The 19,050-nt window shown below is 41.0% G+C and overlaps 1 protein-coding gene across 1 annotated transcript; it reads right to left on the reverse strand.

Annotated features, from left to right (window-relative positions):
- Positions 1-5,986: 5,986 nt before the first annotated feature.
- LOC135479577 (uncharacterized oxidoreductase YrbE-like) lies at positions 5,987-17,208 on the reverse strand. Its single transcript, XM_064759463.1, has 9 exons — positions 17,038-17,208; positions 15,831-15,918; positions 14,775-14,934; positions 13,625-13,695; positions 13,038-13,146; positions 11,225-11,352; positions 9,346-9,569; positions 7,002-7,167; positions 5,987-6,513 (listed from the first exon to the last, which is right to left on the reverse strand). Exons 2-9 carry the CDS (start codon positions 15,874-15,876, stop codon positions 6,410-6,412), a joined length of 1,008 nt encoding a protein of 335 aa, XP_064615533.1. The 5' UTR covers positions 15,877-15,918; positions 17,038-17,208; the 3' UTR covers positions 5,987-6,409.
- Positions 17,209-19,050: the final 1,842 nt, after the last annotated feature.

The raw sequence follows: 19,050 nt of genomic DNA on the forward strand, positions 1-19,050 counted from the left end.
GGATTTCATCAAACATGTGCAGCTATTATTAGTTACCATTTTATGAAAAACTGATTAGATATTTAGTGCTCCTCCCCCTCCTCCCCCCCCCCCTTCCCCAAAATAAGTAACAAATGAACTTTACGATTGCAGTTTTTAACGGCATTTGTTACTGTCATGTAATGTTTTTTTAAAAAGTTTTATCAGTTGGGTCTCTGAAATTTTTAATGTATTTCATATTATGTGGAGGTTTCTATTTTTTAACTTTACATGGTTACTGCTCTTTTGCTATGATATGTTAAATATGCTGACTAAATATGCTACAGAATGTGCAAATTAATTCAAATTTTCTCTGTGTGGAATTTCACACAGCTGACTTACCTGTGAGGACATAGTCTGAGCATGCCAGAGCAAAGGCATGCGCGGACATAGTCTGAGCATGCCAGAGGAAAGGCATTTGTGGACATAGTCTAAGCATGCCAGAGGAAAGGCATGTGTGGACATAGTCTGAGCATGCCAGAGGAAAGGCATGTGCGGAGATAGTCTGAGCATGCCAGAGCAAAGGCATGTGCGGACATAGCCTGAGCATGCCAGAGGAAAGGCATGTGCGGACATAGCCTGAGCATGCCAGAGGAAAGGCATGTGCGGACATAGTCTGAGCATGCCAGAGCAAAGGCATGTGCGGACATAGCCTGAGCATGCCAGAGGAAAGGCATGTGCGGACATAGTCTGAGCATGCCAGAGGAAAGGCATGTGCGGACATAGTCTGAGCATGCCAGAGCAAAGGCATGTGCGGAGATAGTCTGAACATGCCAGAGGAAAGGCATGTGCGGACATAGTCTGAGCATGTCAGAGCAAAGGCATGTGCGGACATAGTCTGAGCATGCCAGAGGAAAGCATGCGCGGAGATAGTCTGAGCATGCCAGAGCAAAGGCATGTGCGGAGATAGTCTGAACATGCCAGAGCAAAGGCATGTGTGGACATAGTCTGAGCATGCCAGAGGAAAGGCATGTGTGGACATAGCCTGAGCATGCCAGAGGAAAGGCATGTGCAGACATAGTCTGAGCATGCCAGAGGAAAGGCATGTGCGGACATAGTCTGAGCATGCCAGAGCAAAGGCATGTGTGGACATAGTCTGAGCATGCCAGAGCAAAGGCATGTGCGGACATAGTCTGAGCATGCCAGAGCAAAGGCATGTGCGGACATAGTCTGAGCATGCCAGAGGAAAGGCATGTGCGGACATAGTCTGAGCATGCCAGAGGAAAGGCATGTGTGGACATAGTCTGAGCATGCCAGAGGAAAGGCATGTGCGGACATAGTCTGAGCATACCAGAGGAAAGGCATGTGTGGACATAGTCTGAGCATGCCAGAGGAAAGGCATGTGCAGACATAGTCTTAGCATGCCAGAGGAAAGGCATGTGCGGAGATAGTCTGAACATGCCAGAGCAAAGGCATGTGCAGACATAGTCTGAGCATGCCAGAAGAAAGGCATGTGCCAGAGGAAAGGCATGTGGATGTACATGTGCATGTTTACACTATGTCCACAGCGGCACACTAAGGGCATCAGAAGTGCACAGCCTACCTGTATTCATGCTCTGCGGATGTAACCTAACTCCACAGAGGCACATTTCCATGGTGAAACAAGATACAACATACCCGTATCGCTGACGTGTGAAAATTAGAAGCCCTAGAAAAAATAAGCAACATGTGGATTTTTGATAAAAGCTGTGTGTGCACAGATGCCCTCTCAAAAATCATCTATCACAAGATTGTTGGAGATGCAGACATATACGAGATACACACCTGTACAACGAAACGTGGAAAATCTTCATTTGCTTAGGAGTGGTAGACCTTATTTCAGCTTTATTTGAAAACATGAAGTTTGAATTTCCTAAAGTGTGTATTGACAACAGGCTTTTATTTGGTAATAAGCTCTCCATTCACCTTTCTATTAAAGCTACCCTGTGATTGGTCTATTCAGGTAGGCTTGTCGAATAAAACTGTTGATTAGTTTTGCCAAAATAATTTCTCATCGAGTTGATATCTAGACTCTTCATTGCTTAATTTATATTGAAGATCATTTTATTTTTATGTTGATGATACTCATATCAGCCAGTTAGTAGATTTGATTAGCGGAGGGAGGATTTTCGTGAAATGCAACGATTTGCTTAATTTTTTTTTTCTTTTTAATATTGTTTTAAGTATACACTGTTAGCATAAACTAGTTCTATTTACATCAAGGTTTTCTCTCTCAAGATTTGATCCACCAGTACTTGTTATCATGTTGAGCTCTGGCTTATGTTATGTGATGGGAGCATTGAAATAGCATTCGTAACAGGTAAAAATATGAAGAAATGCAAAGTTTGGTAAAGATCAGTCGCCAGGTTTACTACAGTACATACATAAACTTCAGAATATACACTGCTGACTAGATGTTGGATTTTCCTTGTGAAGTGTTTAATATGCGTACAAATATTTGTCATTTGAATCTCGTCAAATTTTACCTTTTTAGATACTGTCTTTTGTTGGGGTTGAAAATGAGACGCATTATATTTGTTATACTTTAAATGTGATTATTATTTTTACACGTTGTAGTGGCTTCGTCTTGTCAACTGTAATTTGGGTGTCTTTCTGATGCCATTAAGCCAGTTTGTGTCTTAGTGTAATTTTACTGTTTGTGTGTTTGTAATTACATTGAGCTCAGTCATCCGGGGTCAGGCTGACTCTTGTCACACCTGGTTTCAGGTACACCACCAGTTATTGTCCACAGATCTCCAAATCCTTTCATAAATTTACAAAGCAAGGTGGTGGTATGAGTTACACAGTTATCTGCCCCTGGCCAAAAAAAAAAAAAAAAAAAAGACTCTGAAATCATCTTTGTTCATGTATGTGTAAGGTACATAGCTGCATGCCCCAATTAAACAACCATTTATTTTAGAAAAGTTTTTAGTCACTGTTTAAAAGCGAAAAGTATAACTGATATATTAGTGATTCTTGTACTACTTTCTGTTGGATTTCTTTTCTTTCACAGAATTCACATTTTCTTGATGACTTTTGTTGTTGTACACATGCGCAGGCTGCAAATGCGCACTATTAGGCTGTCTCGCATACACTTGTATACCTAGTCTGTATACCAAAATCATCCTTGGCCGGTAGCACACCATTGACCCTTTCATAGTGGACCCTTGCGCCTTTTTTTAATCAATATATATGAATGAATGAATATTTTGCTAAGGAGATCAATTAAACACTGCTGATGTAATGTAGTTTTGGTTTCAGGAGGGTAAACTTGGGTAAACCTATGTTTTTTTTATGTCAGCATATTTCATCGATATTATGCATTGCTGCTGGCGAAGTATAATGATTTTATGACAAGATATGTTTGTGAAAGTACCTGCAGTGTGTTTAAAAAGTTTTCAAGACTTTGAAAGTCTCTGAAAGAAGTTAGGGTCCTTGAAAGTGCCATGGTTTTCTAGTGTTGAGTATCATTTTGCCAGCATTATGTTCTAAGTTGACCGATCAATAAGCTGCCCAGGTGTATGTAGCACCCGATAATTTCTCTGTGAAGGTTTGTACTTAAACGAAATAGACCTTGAATGTGCTGGAAAACATTAGGTTGTTTAAAATCAATTTCTTCCACAGGTGGGAACTCTGATTTTACGAGACATGTTGATGACCCCAACTATTGGCACTTAAGGCAATGCCGAACTATTAAAACCATAGCAAATTTGACCAGAAAATGGGCATTTCAATTAGATACTTAAGTGAGCTACATACATGTATATGTGCACACACACAAAAAAAATAATCAGACTTGTTTTTATCGTGCGCTGTCCTGTGAGCTGAAAATCCTCTTTATAGCTTAGAATTCAGAATTTGTAAATTCTCCCCTGATTTTTCTCTTAAGGAATTTGTTGATTTGAGGGACTCATTGCATTATGTTTTATTTGAGGGTTTGCTGATAACCAACATTGTGGAGCACACTGGTCTCCTGTATGACGGTCAAATACTGCTGGTGCAGTGAGAATGTTCTTACCAGCACACCCACTGGTTTCTAGATGCAACAGTGGAGAACCTGACGTAATTCGGACCCAAACTCTTTATTCTGCTGTTCATTTCTCCCTTCACGATGACGGTTTGTGGGCAAACTAATCCAGCTTGGACCCGAATTCGCTTTCTTGGGGAAAGGCTTAAGGCATTCTGTAATATACAGACTTTTGAACTGCTGTCTTCATTTACTGTTGTAAACTGTTTTGAGTTTCCTTGATTTCACTTTCTATTCAACAAGCTGCATTCATGAATGTACATGTGCGACATATTCAGTCTATGGACAAAATCTGTTATACATTCAACTGTTAAGTTTTCCTCTGGATCGAGAACAAATTACCTATTTGCTCAAACTAACCACAACTGGGAATCATCCGCCCGGTTCACACGATTGTGCGAAACCTTGCCTTGTGCCTTGCGCTGATCTATTACAACATGTACTGACCTAATAAAAATATTTACTGTTTACGATATTTGTCTTGGGCTTTGCTTACTTTTCCAGTGTAAGCGAATGAAAACCCTGAAGATCAGGTTATTAATATGCTTATTAGATAACTCTAACGCCGATTTAAGAGGCCGAGGGTTGTAGTGTGCCAGTATGGCGGGATAACGGAGCCTCTCACCAATGCGGTCGTTGTGAATTCGTCATGCTGGTTTGCGCTCCCGTCGTATACGTGGGAAGGCCTGCGAGCGACCCGCGGATGATTGTAGGTTCCCCCACCCCGCCCCCCGGATATCTGCCCGCTTTCCTCCCACCATAATGTTGCCCGCCTTAGTATAAGTGAAATATTCTTGAGTACGGAGTGAAACACCAATCAAATAAATAAATAAATAATTCATTGCTCTTCATAGCCAGGCACAAGAATTATTCACCTATATGACGGCGGTCAGGTTTATATGGGTGAGGGAAGCCGGAATAAACCACCACCGTTCTCAAGCTACATAAGAAACCACCTGACCTTACAGCCGCTGTCGAAGCAGAGAGAACTGGATTCGAACGAGAAACGTTATTCCATCGCCAGGGATTGATGTACTAGAGAGGATTTAATTATCTGGGCTCAGAAGGTGTATTAACAGTTAAGTCCGGTAATAACTTTAGTCCAAACTAAAGTCGCATTTGGTTTTGCAATGAAACGAACCCTCCCACTCTCTCAGCCTGGTATGTTTATTCCAAACTTTTCAAGTTCACTTGTGTCACTCAGTTCAAAACCAAGCATCAGGTGAAATTGCTTGAGCTGACGATTCAGTTTGGTGTCAATCGCGTTTTGCATGGCTGGCTCAAAATCTCCCCGGCCTGAAGTAATTAGAGCCTAGTCTAAGTAGTCTATTATCCACTCCTCTCTTTTTTATGATGTTTTGGGACATACTGGCAAAAGTAGTACTCATTGATTGCACAAGTACAGTGCTCCAGTCATCTTGTACCAGAGACCCGCGGGAAAGGGTAACCCATTCTTTTCCGGAAAACTTGTGCAGTACCATGTACAGAGATTCTAAATATTTTTAAGGTGATGACCACAAAGTTAGGTTTACTTTTCTTTTTATTTGATATTCATATGATAAATGTGTGGTTTACTGATACACTAAAAAAATTAATTTGGTAATTTTAACAGAATGTCTGTTTTCTGAGTGATGCTAGAACGTATTTTGTTTTTATAACATAATACTGTGTCATATTTAACATAATGTTCTGTTAACAGAATAATCCGTGACAATAACAATACATTCAAGCATCACTCATCACTAACACCTTAGTTTTTGTGATATACGCACACCATGTTCGTGGAAGGCGTGTCTTCAACGACCTTGAAGTGCGGAAACGGCTATCGTGTCAGCAGCAGCCAATCGCGACATTGCTTGTTGTTCGCCCCTTCCAAACCTGACGTCACACTAGACACCCCCACACATTACAACCGTCAAAGGAGTTTATGCTTTGCCAGCGTTGTTTATTTACAAAAAAAAACACTGCGAGTAAAATGAGGGTGACCAAAGTTAACAAATCAGCTTTCAGCTTAATTCTACCGAAGCATTTCATTTCATTGCGAATGATACCACGCAGGCTGATATTTGTATAGAGTTGACGTAAACAATTCTTCTAGCATAAAGTAAACTTGCCAGCTATCACTTCCTCAATTGCTTTGTGAAGAAATTTTTTTCTAAGCCAGTATCTATACTATATCAAAGTAGTGCTTGACATTTTGTTTTCTTTTCGAAAAAACATTCCATGCCGTACTTGACAAAAACTACAGCCGTACGCAATTTACTGAACTGACCAAAGACGTTCTGTGAAACTGGGGGCTGAACGTACGTAAATTATGATTATAATACGCGTGCCATAAGCTTTGAAATCAAACAAATGTACTTGCTTAATCCCTCAAAACTAATATCATACGACCAATGGCTGTCCAGACTGACATGATTGCTTACAAGCCTCAGCCAATCGCATGGCCTGTAACGTTTCGTCTTTGGTAATCAACGGAGCAGCTTTTCCTAAAACAATAAGTGGACATACATGTAAAACGTAAAATAAACCGAGAAATCAAAAGTTATGGGAGTTAATGCTCACATCCTGTTAGGATTTATACTAGGCTTAAAAGTCAAGGAAAACATACTTTGCAGAGGAGGCAAGAGATTATGGATTACGGCTTTGATAATTTAGCCAATGCGTGTAAGTTTTACACAGCAGCCAATAAATGTGGCTTTGTAAGTCTCACGCATTAGCCAATCAAACACCAATCGCCAACCATGAGGCAGTCGCACCAATCAACGCGACGCCTGTCTCATAAAACAACTATTCAGCGTAGATTCGGTTTCATTTGTTTACTTTATTTGATTGGTGTTTTACGCCGAACTCGAGAATATTTCACTTATACGATGGTGCCCAGCATTGAGGAGAAACCGGCAGAGCCCCGTAAAACCCTCCATTCTGTTTGTGTTAGCATTGCGTGTAAGTAAAGGCGGGGACAGCATAGATTTACCTTCCAGTACATCGAGGAAATGTTCCATTTCGTTAGCGTAAGCCTGGGGGTAGCGGGTCAGGTAGGACTGGCCGGTCCTGGGGGTAGCCGTGACCCGCGGGCCATGCTCAGATAGGGAGTTCAGAGTTGGGTTGTCGACGGTGAGCATTCCCTCCTCACAGACTGCCTGTCAGGACAGAAATGATTGGTTGACTTACTTACCTCTATATAAATGTATCGACCATTAATCACTAACTAATCGCTAATCAGTAATGCTGTCACACTGTACCCGGTTGACATTATTGCTGTCCAAAGTTCGACACTGACTACGCATTTCACAACAAAAAAAACACCCAATATACAGAAAAATATACACTTAAAAATTAATCTGTTGAATTGAACAGAAAGTCTGTTATCCGAGTGATCCTAGAATGGATTCTGTTATTACAGCAGGTTGTTCTGTTAAATATTGCACACATATTCTATTAATTCAACATAAAGATTCTATTAAACTAATTATGTTGAATATGAGAGAATATTGTGTTATAATAGCATCAGTCACACAGCAGACTTTCTGTTAAATTTAACAGATAAATTTTTTGAGGGTAGGCCAAAATCAATGTAACCAATGCAGATAGGACGTCATGGAAATAGGCATTTTGTCACATGCCACTGTGTGACCCTACTCTGGCGTTATACCGTCAATGTCAATCTATGAATTTATATCTGAGAACACTCAAAAGTATCACAGATTGTAGACAAATACACCGGAACTAAGACAGAGTCTCAAGCCGGTTGCATGGCCCGTCCGAATCCACGTGACTTCTTCAATAAGGAACACCTAACTTTAGCCCCATGAATGTCAATTAGTATCTTGTTTTTCTTTCAAACTTGTCTAAAACACAAATACTTTATTTCCGTTGTGTCGGTTTATTTTTGTCATGTTAAACTTAACTGGGGTTCATCCAAAGAGGTAAGATTTGGGCTATACGCTACAACTTAAGAATACCCTTAAATATGTAGTTCGGAAGCCAAGAATGAACTTTGTCCGCATTCTGTCAGTAACCAGAAACCCATGATCACATCACGAAGTAACCTTTTGGCCCAACCATACGTGTGTGAGCAAGTACTGTACTTATTATATAGGGGCCTCCGTGGCTCAGTTGGTTAGCGCGCGAGCGCAGCGTAATGACCCAGGAGTCTCTCACCAATGCGGTCGCTGTGAGTTCCAGTCCATCTCATGCTGGCTTCCTCTCCGGCCGTAGGTGGGAAGGTCTGCCAGCAACCTGTGGATGGTTGTGGGTTTCCCCCGGGCTCTGCCCGGTTTCCTCCCACCATAATGCTGGCCGCCGTCGTATAAGTGAAATATTCTTGAGTACGGCGTAAAACACCAATCAAATAAATAAATAAATCCCACCATATTATATTACTGTCAAGTATAGGCGTATTTGGCCCACCTATAGATGTGTGTGACCAGATGCCTATTCTCAAAAAATAATCACCGGCCCGGATAGCACAGTTGGTAGAGCGTCCGCTTCGGGACCGGTAGATCCAGGATCAATCCTTGATCGAGTCACACCTAAGACTTTAAAAGAGGAAGTTGTAACTTCCTCGCTTGGCGTTCAGCATGAAGAGGATAATGCAACAAGTGGTTGACCCGTATCAGTATAATGGCTCGGGCGGGGCGGCTTACTTGGCTTTGGTAAGTCGTCTCAGTGAAGCAGCACTAAATAAAAGAGCGGTGGAAATCCGTCCTGCAAACAAGGAGGTACATTGCACATACATGCTAAGGATTCCTTCGTCGTCATATGACTGAAAAATTGTTGAGTACTCACTCACTCACTCAAAAAATAATCCGATAAATATAACAGGAAGTCTGTTGTCTGGGTGATGCTAGAATGTAGTCTTTCATTGCAGCAGATTATTTTCTTAAATATAACACACATATTATATCAACTGCATACAAAGAATGTATTCCCAGGAACCCCTCACCAATGTGGTCGGTGTGAGTTCAAGTCCAGCTTATGCTGGCTTCCTCTAGGGTCCTACATGGGAAGATCTGCGGATGGTTGCTGGTTTTAACCCGGTTTCCCCCCCCCCCCCCCCCCGTTATGCCGGCCGCCGTCGTATAAATGAAATTCACGAGTATGGCGTAAAACATCAATCAAATAAATAAATAAAGACTGAATTAGATTAACATTGTTTTATGTTAAATATGACACAGTATTATTGTGACGCAATGATACGTTCTAGCGTCACTTGGACAACACCATTTCTATTAAAATTAACACATTATATTTTTAGTGAGGTCTAGTCTAAAAATAGAGATGAATACATTAAACATTTAAATAGAATGTACCGGTACCTCAAAACGCTGGTCATAACCGTACAGGGATTGCCGGACATTGTCCAATATTGCAATTACACCGTTCTCAAAGTGGACAGTGGTCACCTGTACATCAACGTCGCCGTGTTTCGCAAACTGATCTGAAAAGGCGTGACCTCGAGAAAACACCAGTCGTGGCCTTGACCCCACCACCCATGAAGTAATGTCAAGGTCATGTATGACGGTATCGATGAAAATTCCACCTGAGAATTAAATAGATTTCAATTCACCAAATGGTTTTATATATACTGTTGTACAGCAGACTTAATTGCACATGCACTTACAATAAACCTGGCCCCGATAGGTCAGTTGGTAGAGCGTCCGCTTCTGGAGCGGTAGATACAGGGTCAATCCTGGGTCGAGTCACACTTAAGACCATAAAAGAGGAAATTGTAACTTCCTGGCTTGGCGTTCAGCATGAAGGGGATAGTGCAACGACTTGTTTACCTGTATCAGACGGCTGACTTGCCTTCGGTAAGGCGTCTCAGTGAAGCGACACTAGATAAAAGAGCGTCCGTCCTTCAACAAGGAGACACATTACATGCACTCTAAGGATTCCTTCGTCGTCATATGACTGAAAAATGTTTAAGTACAGCCTTAAACCCCAAGCACTCACTCACTCACAAACGACTTGTTTACCCGTATCAGTATAATAGCTCGGGCGAAACGGCTTACTTGCCTTCGGTAAGGCGTCTCAGTGAAGCGGCACTAGATAAAAGAGCGTCCGTCCTGCAACAATGAGGCACATTACATGCACTCTAAGGATTCCTTCGTCGTCATATGACTGAAAAATGTTTAAGTACAGCCTTAAACCCCCAAGCACGCACTCACAATAAAAACGTCTATTCTAGCCAACTAACACACACTGGCGTGTTCAGATTATAAAACACCTATTAATTTAGCAGACATCGCGAAACAGCGATCAGAATACCACATACTGAAACCGCGGAAATAAATAAATGTGAAATGCAACACTTTTATTAACCTCTATATGTATGTATCGACCAAAAATTAATATTGGACAAGTAAAACAACCGGAGACATAATCCGAACACATATACGGCGATACAAACAGACAGACGGACGGAAAGAACAAACAGATAGACGAGGCAGACAAAATCGCGACACCTTAATACCCGACTAAACTCGACCGCATTAAATTGTACTATGGGTACATACACGAGAGGACAGACAAACAGACCGAAGGACGAAGAATGACAGACGGGACAGACAAAAACGCGACAGCCCCCTAAAATCCAGCGTATTAACTTGTACTGGTATGGACAAGTTATCTGTGACCAAATACCAGTTTGGTCTAAACTGTTTGGATTAAAATGTAAACCCATTCAGTTTACAAATCGCCTTTTCTGTTCTGCAGTGTTAACAAAGACAAATACCAAGATCGACCATGCTAGATGTATTTCAAACGGACGTCGATCTATGTACAGGCCCAACCCTTCACTAAAAGGGGGTACAATCCCCCCCCCCCCCCCCCTACCACACACACACAACAAGAGTTTTTTCTCAATAAGGAAATGTCATAATCTGCACACCTGGGGCAATTTAAACAAAGATGTTGTACATGTACGATAATCGCACATATACGACAATGGTAAGGTAATTTTCACCTACAAAACATCGTGCGGCAAATGTAAGATAAAAAAAATGTCGCACGCCACATTGTGAAACGGGGCCCAGAAGTTTGTTAGAAGGCCCTCGTTTCGAAGACTTCCTTTTTCGAAACGAAAAGGCTTATCCATAAGACTATACCCAAGGTAAATGTTGATAGATGTAATTAAGTTACTATATACCAGTATTACATGTAGTTACAGTTTCAGGTAAAGTGAGATTTGCCCACCTGAAGTTTTAATGTAGTCTGCTGTGGGAGGTGTGTAGTCCCGACTGCTGGTACGGACCATGCGTAACGGTCCCAAACTCCCACTGACAACGCGTTCATGAAGAGCCCGGAAACTGGGATCAAATCTCCTGTAATTCAGATATTGTGTCTTTGGATTCACTGATCAACTGATTACTTCAGATACGTATGCATATGTGTATACATATAAGAGTGCGTCTCCGTACCTACTTACTTCCTTGTTTATTTACGTTCATACTTTTCTGTTTACCTACAGACTTGTTTATTCGTTTGTTTACTCAATTATATAGTAACTTACTTACTTCTATTCTTCCTTACTCACTTCTATACTCAGTCACTTCTATACTTACTCACTCATTTCTATGCTTATTTTCTCACGTCCATGCTTACTTACCCCCCCCCCCCCCCTCTATGCTTACCCTATAACCCCTGTACTTACTCATTTCTATACTTACTTACTCACTTCTATACTTACTTACTCACTCACCTTTATAATTACTTGCGGCTATGCTTACATACTCACTTCTAAGCTTACTCACTTCTATTCTTATTCACTCACTTCTATGCTTATTTACTCACGTCTGTGCTTACTTACTCCCCTCTAAGCTTACTTTATAACTTCTTTACTTACTCACTTGTATACTTACTTACTCACTTATATATTTACTCACGTTTATACTTCTTACTGACTTCCATACTTACTCACTCACTTCTGTACTTATTTACTGAATTGTATACTTACTTATTCACTTCTATACTGACATACTCACATCTATAGTTACTCACTCACTTCTATACATACTTACTCACTAGCTATTCATCTCATCTATTCATTTGTCGATTTATTTGCTGACTTAATCATGCACGATGGAGTTAGCGCGTGTTGACCCATATGACCTGTAATACTTTGAAGCTCCGCCCCTATACACAGTTCTGATTCTCCTCATGACTGCCACCACTGCTTACACTTGTGCCAGTATATCACCGTGGCCTAGTGGTTAAAGCGTGCTAGTGCATTAAAATGGCTTAAGAGCCCTCTCACCAATGCGGTGGTTGTGAGTTCAAATCCAGCTCATCCAGGCCTCCTCTCCGGTCGTACGTACGAAGGTCTGGAAGTCGCGAGGTGTTAAAATAGGTAATGCGCCTGCTCACCAATCCACTTTTATATAAAATAAATATTGTTTAAACCAAGGTCTTGCATCAACGTGCAGATGGGTTGCCCCAAGCCCGGTTTTCTCCCACCAAAATGCTGTCGCCGTCGTATGAGTAAAATATGTACTTGGGCAGGGCACAAATATAAATAATCACATGAATAAATAAGAAAATTCCTGAGGACAAACTTCACTGGTCGACGTGCTGAGTTGTTGGTTCTCTTTGGATTCCTTGTGTTAAAAGACCCTCGAACGGACAAATATCAACATTTCACTCGAGGTGTTCAAAAATATTGTATTATTATACTGATATAGGGATCTCATTGGCAAAGGTGGTTGGCGCGCCAGCGCGTTCAATGACAAGGAGCCTCTCACCAATGCGGTCGCTGTGAGTTCAAGTCCAGCTCATGCTGGCTTACTCTTCGGCCGTACGTGAAAAGGTCCGCCAGCAACGTGCAGATTTTCGTGGGTATCCCCAGGGGTCGGCCCGGTTTCCTCCCACAGTTATGCTGGCCACTGTCGTATAAGTGAAATATTCTTGAGTACAGTGTAAAATACCAATCAAACAAACATATTGATATAAGTATTATACAAAGTTTCACCAACAGGAAATTTATCTTAACATCAATGCTTGGTTTACTAACCTGTGGAAAGCGCACAATAAATGACAGCCTTGTTTCTCCGCCAGATCGTAACACGCCTGCGTGGACGACACTTCCGTCGTGATTGGCTTCTCACAAAGCACAGTCTTCCCTTTAAAAAATGGAACGCAATCTCACAGTATAACGTAAAGTCCAGAAACCCTCGGAAACAGGTAATGTTGTCATATAAGCAAAATATTCTTGACTAGGTTACAACGTTATTTACTTATTCATTTATTTATTCACGGATTGGTGTTTTACGACGAACTCCAAAATACTTCACTTAGGCCAACATTATGGTGGGAGGAAATCGGGCAGAACCGGGGGAAACCCACGAGCATCTGCACGTTACTGCAAGGCCTTCCCACGTGCGGCCGGAGAGTAAGCGAGCATGAGCTGGACTTGAACTCGCAACGGCCGTATTGATGAGAGGCTCCTTTGTCTAACACCTCGGCCACGGAGCCCCTCCCCAAATTTCAAAGCCGTCAATGTATATATATTTAATAAAGGAAGCAAACGGATATATTGACGGTCAAACTTTCTGTACGGCATTTGTTTGTTGGCAATGAGGTGCGAGTAGACACAGTTACCTCCCTTGAGCGATGCTGCGATGATCTCCTCATGAGAAGTTGAGGGCGAGCAGATGAGAACGCCGCGGACACTGAATGAGGAAAAAAAAAGAACATTGAGAAAGACAACACAGTAAAACTGATTGTGGACGAAATGTGGTTACCGACATTTGCAGGATCAGAAACAGTTCTTAAGATATAGTATACGTCGTCCCTGCTTGTTGTATGAAAAAAATGCAGATTTCAAGTGGTAAAAAAAAAATGCCGTCAGAGGCTATAACATGGTCTGTGGTAGGCCCCCTTACGGTGGTCCATTTACGACAATTTCCTTTTTTCTTAACTTTTGTAACATTTTCTTAGGTTTTCAACTGGGTGGAAACGGTTCTCACCTGGGTGATGATGTTTTCAGCTGGGTGGAAACGTCTTCACCCAGGTGGAAACCTACGTGATGCAAGAAGCCTCGTTCTCGTTTCCGTGGGCAGCCGAACTTTAGGACGGGTTACTAATGGAAAGATGAAATCATTTTGACCACAAATAAAATGTTGGGGACACTTTATAAGGAGGTCGTGTGGAGTTCTATGTGACTTGCCTCATCCACGACTTTCTCCGTCATGCTGAAGTTTTTACATGTTGTAGTTCATCATCATTCTGCCCAGGTGAAAACCTAGGAAAAAGTTACAAAAGTGAAGAAAAAGGGAAAATGTCGTACATGGGCCACTGTACCTATAAGGGCAAAACTCCAAAAAGTAGGTCATGCATGGAACCTCCCTATTTAAATACACTTGTGTTTGCTTTAAAACACTAACTGCAGTATTTCACACTGTAAGCAAAACATATAAAGAAATAACATCCGATCAAACAATAACACGTGCATTCTTACAAATCATACTGTATGAATAAAGCTCACAATGTATATAATAAAACACAAGAACACAATCATATAAGTGAAAAATTCTTCAGAAGGACTTTAAATATAAAATCAAATAAATTAACAAAGCAATGGTGTTATTGGCAGTGGAGAGGTTACATGGGTTATATTGGAAACCGTTTTCAAAGTTTTGATATCTCTCCTGTGTGGACGGATAAAGCAAACAGCATCTGTAAAACACAGCTGTATAATTCTTGATGACGTCAGCTGACGTCATCAAATTTGTCTCACACAAGCACTAACCTGGGGTCATCTATGACATCATTAATCTGTGCAGGCGTAGCGCAACGGGCTGAGATATCGTACGCTTTTACAAACTTTTCCGCTTCTTCCAACTTGTTCCTGACAATCCATTTAAGGCTGGCCCGTGGTGATGTCAGAATGTTTTTGACGTGGATGTTTCCTTCGTGGAGAAAACATCATATATTTAGATATGTGTTTATGGTATAAAGACATACATTTAAATAAGTCTGTAGGGTCAACCATCTCACTTCCACCAAGGCGCTACTTTTCTGGCAGAACGCTATTTTATGACAAATTAATGTAGCGAACAAGAAAACTGGTTGGTGTCTTTGAGATTGGGCTGTATGCATTCGAACGCACTGCCTTCAGGTAAAATCCGCATTTACTCGCAAAAAATCGAAGGATAAAAACTATCACCACCTGATATATGCAACACTGAAAAAGGTATTTGACAAAATATTGCACAGTAACAAATGCGTTTGAATTGTGACGTGGAATTTATGCACCATATTCATGGTCTGGGTCTCATGAACATCAAAACATTTTTTCTTCCTTTATACTCACTAACAAACAATAGTTTTCTGTTTCAGCTTATAATACAAGCATAAATAATCCAAAATTTTATTAATCCATATTTAATCCAAAATATAGATCTATTCAGCCCGCCAATATTCGTGGGATGTCCCGGGCCGTGCCCGGTTTCCTCTCACCATGCATAATGCTGGCCGCCGTCGTATAAGTTAAATATTCTTGAGTACCGGTGCGGCGTAGAATTCTAGTCAAATTGATAAAATAAATAAATAAAAGATCTATATATTCCAAAATAAAACAGATAATCCGACCGGTGCAGTATCTAGATTTTGACTGAGTATCCATTTCTACTCGCTAAACCCAAAATACCAAATAAGTTCGTCTGACAATGACTATTTCTCACACCACAGTAATCCTTGCGATTCCTTCAAAAGTTTACAGGCCATATGTGATATCTTCAAAATTAAGATTGACTCTCAAGAAAATAGCTGATTCTCAAGAAGAAGTGGAGACGCATAGACTTACCAATGCTACCCAGTCCAAACACAGCGAGGCCGATTCGACTTGTCATCCTGGGTTCTCTGTTCAAGCCCAAACGGAATTTATGTCTGTTCTGAAAGTCAGAACAAGACATGTACAGTACACGTGTGTGGTCCTGGGGTAATGGAATAAAAATAACTGCCATGAGAATTTATTCAACATTCGTCTTGAGAAGCCGTAGTCAAGCATATTTTACTTTTATCTGTGACTAATATATTAGCCTGAGCTAAAATGTATACGACGGCTGTTAGCTTAATAGATGGACTTTCACAAAACTTTATAAATCAAGTTTTTAAAACTTAAACAGACTTAACGTTGCTCTATACAGCCATAGCCTACACGTAACTTCATTTATGAACACGATGAAATCTGATCGACGAAGTTTTGTGAAAGTGGCCTCTCATTTTATTTTTACTTGCTCAGACTCTTGGGTGCGTGCATGTGTATATATCTATATATATGTAATCAACCACAGCCGACTCAAGAGCCTCATTATAACAACACTTAGTACTTATTTTCACTCCATGGAGCCGAGTATTTTTTACACGGTATGCAATTTACGACTGGTTGAACCGGAGCAAACCTCACATAGGCAAAGTGAGGATGTTTTTACATCTGAACTGTAAATATACAACCCCAAGTCGATACGCTCACACGCTTATGCACCTGGGAAACACGCATGCGCGTGACACATCGTTCGATCAGTTGTATCTCAATGATGTTATATCTTCTCACTTCTGACTCTGTGGCCAAAATGGCCCACGCATGAAAGGATAGTCAAATAAAATTTTTCAAGAATAACATATCGATATATTTCACTGGTCAATCCAAAAAAAGTAAGATCCTTTGTAATTAATTGTTCCTTTTAATTTACAATAGCTTTCTCTCTGATCTTTAGCTTAACAAAATTATTGCTTGCACGAAAGCATTTTCATTGTTTCGCCCATATTAAGTAGCCAACTCCCACCCTACACCCGTACAGAAACATACATGTACATCTTGATACCAGAAAGTGTGGTTGATGGGGCATGCATGGTTCACGGTATGAAGAAGACGATGGTCTGTGTCAACATTTCCCGCTTTTAGAGGGCAAGGTCTCCTGACAACAACAACAACATGGTGTACCTTCTGTATACATGTAGCAGGCAAAAATCGAACATTTACCGCGAGTACCTAGCTCATAAACTCTTACCTTAAACCGTCTTATAACATCGTGTGTCAACTAAAACACTGTAGATGCGGGCGAAAAGTACCCTATGCAAAAACCGTTAGCAAGACGAACATTCGTCTAGGAAGGCTTCAGTCCCGCACCACATGATAGCATGTAATATATACATACAGCCCTTCTTACTAAACAGCTTGACTGTGTTCTACTTGGTAGTAATGAGGTTAACTGGCTGTGTTTCCCGCTAAACATTTACATATCTTATCAACCATATAGACACAGTGATATAGCGAAGTATATACAAGCGATATAATATGTGCAGTACGTGGTCATACAGTCGAAGTTTGAGAGTGTTGCTATGACGACTCTCTATAGTGCAGTATCAGTCATGAATTGTAGATGTAGCCCTACACCAGTAAGAGCTTATGTGATCATATAGCCTATTTTGACTTCGCGTTGCCTAACAAAAAGTATCAAACCAGACTCGCGTGGAAGGCGAATAAATCGCCATGATCGCGGAAGGTTTTTGTGTCCTCGTGGAAGAAAAGGTGTTGGCACGTGCAAAAGCACACACACTCGATTTTCGCCTCCGTATACACGCGTTCGCGTGCGTATAGACTTGAGCCAAAAGTACAAGGCTATGCACGCTATTCTGAAATGACGAAAACGTTTTTTTCCAGCACATCTAGCCAAAGAAATGTCCGAGGAAGTTTAGATTGATGTGATTATCAAAAAAAAAAAATAGTTAAAATGTTTGTCTGGCAATGAAATGCGCGTTAGCTGGAACTTCGATTATTCCCATATGTCCACTTTCGGACGAACATTTATTTATTTATTTATTTGATTGGTGTTTTACGCCGTACTCAAGAATGTTTCACTTATACGACGGCGGCCAGCATTATGGTGGGAGGAAACCGGGCAGGGCCCGGCGGAAACCCACGAAGACCTTCCCACTTACGGCCGGAGAGGAAGCCAGCATGAGCTGGACTTGAACTCACAGCGACAGCATTGGTGAGAGTCGGACGAACAGATTAAGAATATAATTATACTGACGTGATGCATGTACACGAAACAACGAGTGAGAATCGAGACAGAAGTGAACTCCCGGTTAGGATTGGTCTAATCCGAAAAAAGAAACTTAATGACGGCAAGACGGAGGTCATCGGATTAATCCATGCAGGTGCAGTTCTAATGGGTTAAACGAGAACTCCTTGGCCGAGGTGGTTAGTACGTCATAAATGCGGTCGCTGTGAGTTCAAGTCCAGCTCATCTTGGCTTCCTCTCCGGCCGTACGTGGCAAGGTCTGGCAACAACCTGCGGATGATCGTGGGTATCCCCAGGGTTCTGCCCGGTTTCCACACACCATAATGCTGGCGGCCGTCGTATAAGTGAAATATTCTTGGGTACGGCGTAAAACACCAATGAAATAAATAAATAAATAATTGGTTAAACGCAGGAGTACAATTATTTACAGTGTACATCAACGTGCCAGTGAAATGGTCTTCAGATGGAAAACAACTGTAAAATGCATCTATAATTAACTTTTCTTCTTTGTTTACATATTATTTACTTATGTATCTATAAAATTCCATTTTCTCTTATTTACAACAAAAAAGAAAGCAAACAAGAGAGATGTGCTGTCACAGGCCGCTGCTCATGCGCATTTCAAAGACACACAACACGGAAAACCGTCACTCACCACGCACCTCATACAGGAATAACGTGTAGGCCTACATCTCAGTGTAAGGTATAGATGAGGTGTTTATGGTTTGTACACCTTAATTTGAGTTCTAAAGGGCACAGAATAGCAGTAGGACTAAATTTTGATCAAGCATCTAGAAAGCCTCATGTAAATGTAGGCGTATATCACTGTTGTTGTTGTAAACCAGCTGGGATTTGCAGACAGGCCTCCAGTAAACAAAGAATTGCACTTACAAACTTACAACTTGATCTATAATTTATACAGCCGATATCTAAATGTTTTGAGCTTGTTTTCTATAAAAAAAAAATACCACTGAAAAGAGTGTGTTAAATGTAAGT

This window comes from Liolophura sinensis, chromosome 12 (assembly GCF_032854445.1).
Source record: "Liolophura sinensis isolate JHLJ2023 chromosome 12, CUHK_Ljap_v2, whole genome shotgun sequence".
In the NCBI taxonomy this organism is placed as follows: Eukaryota; Metazoa; Mollusca; class Polyplacophora; order Chitonida; family Chitonidae; genus Liolophura; species Liolophura sinensis.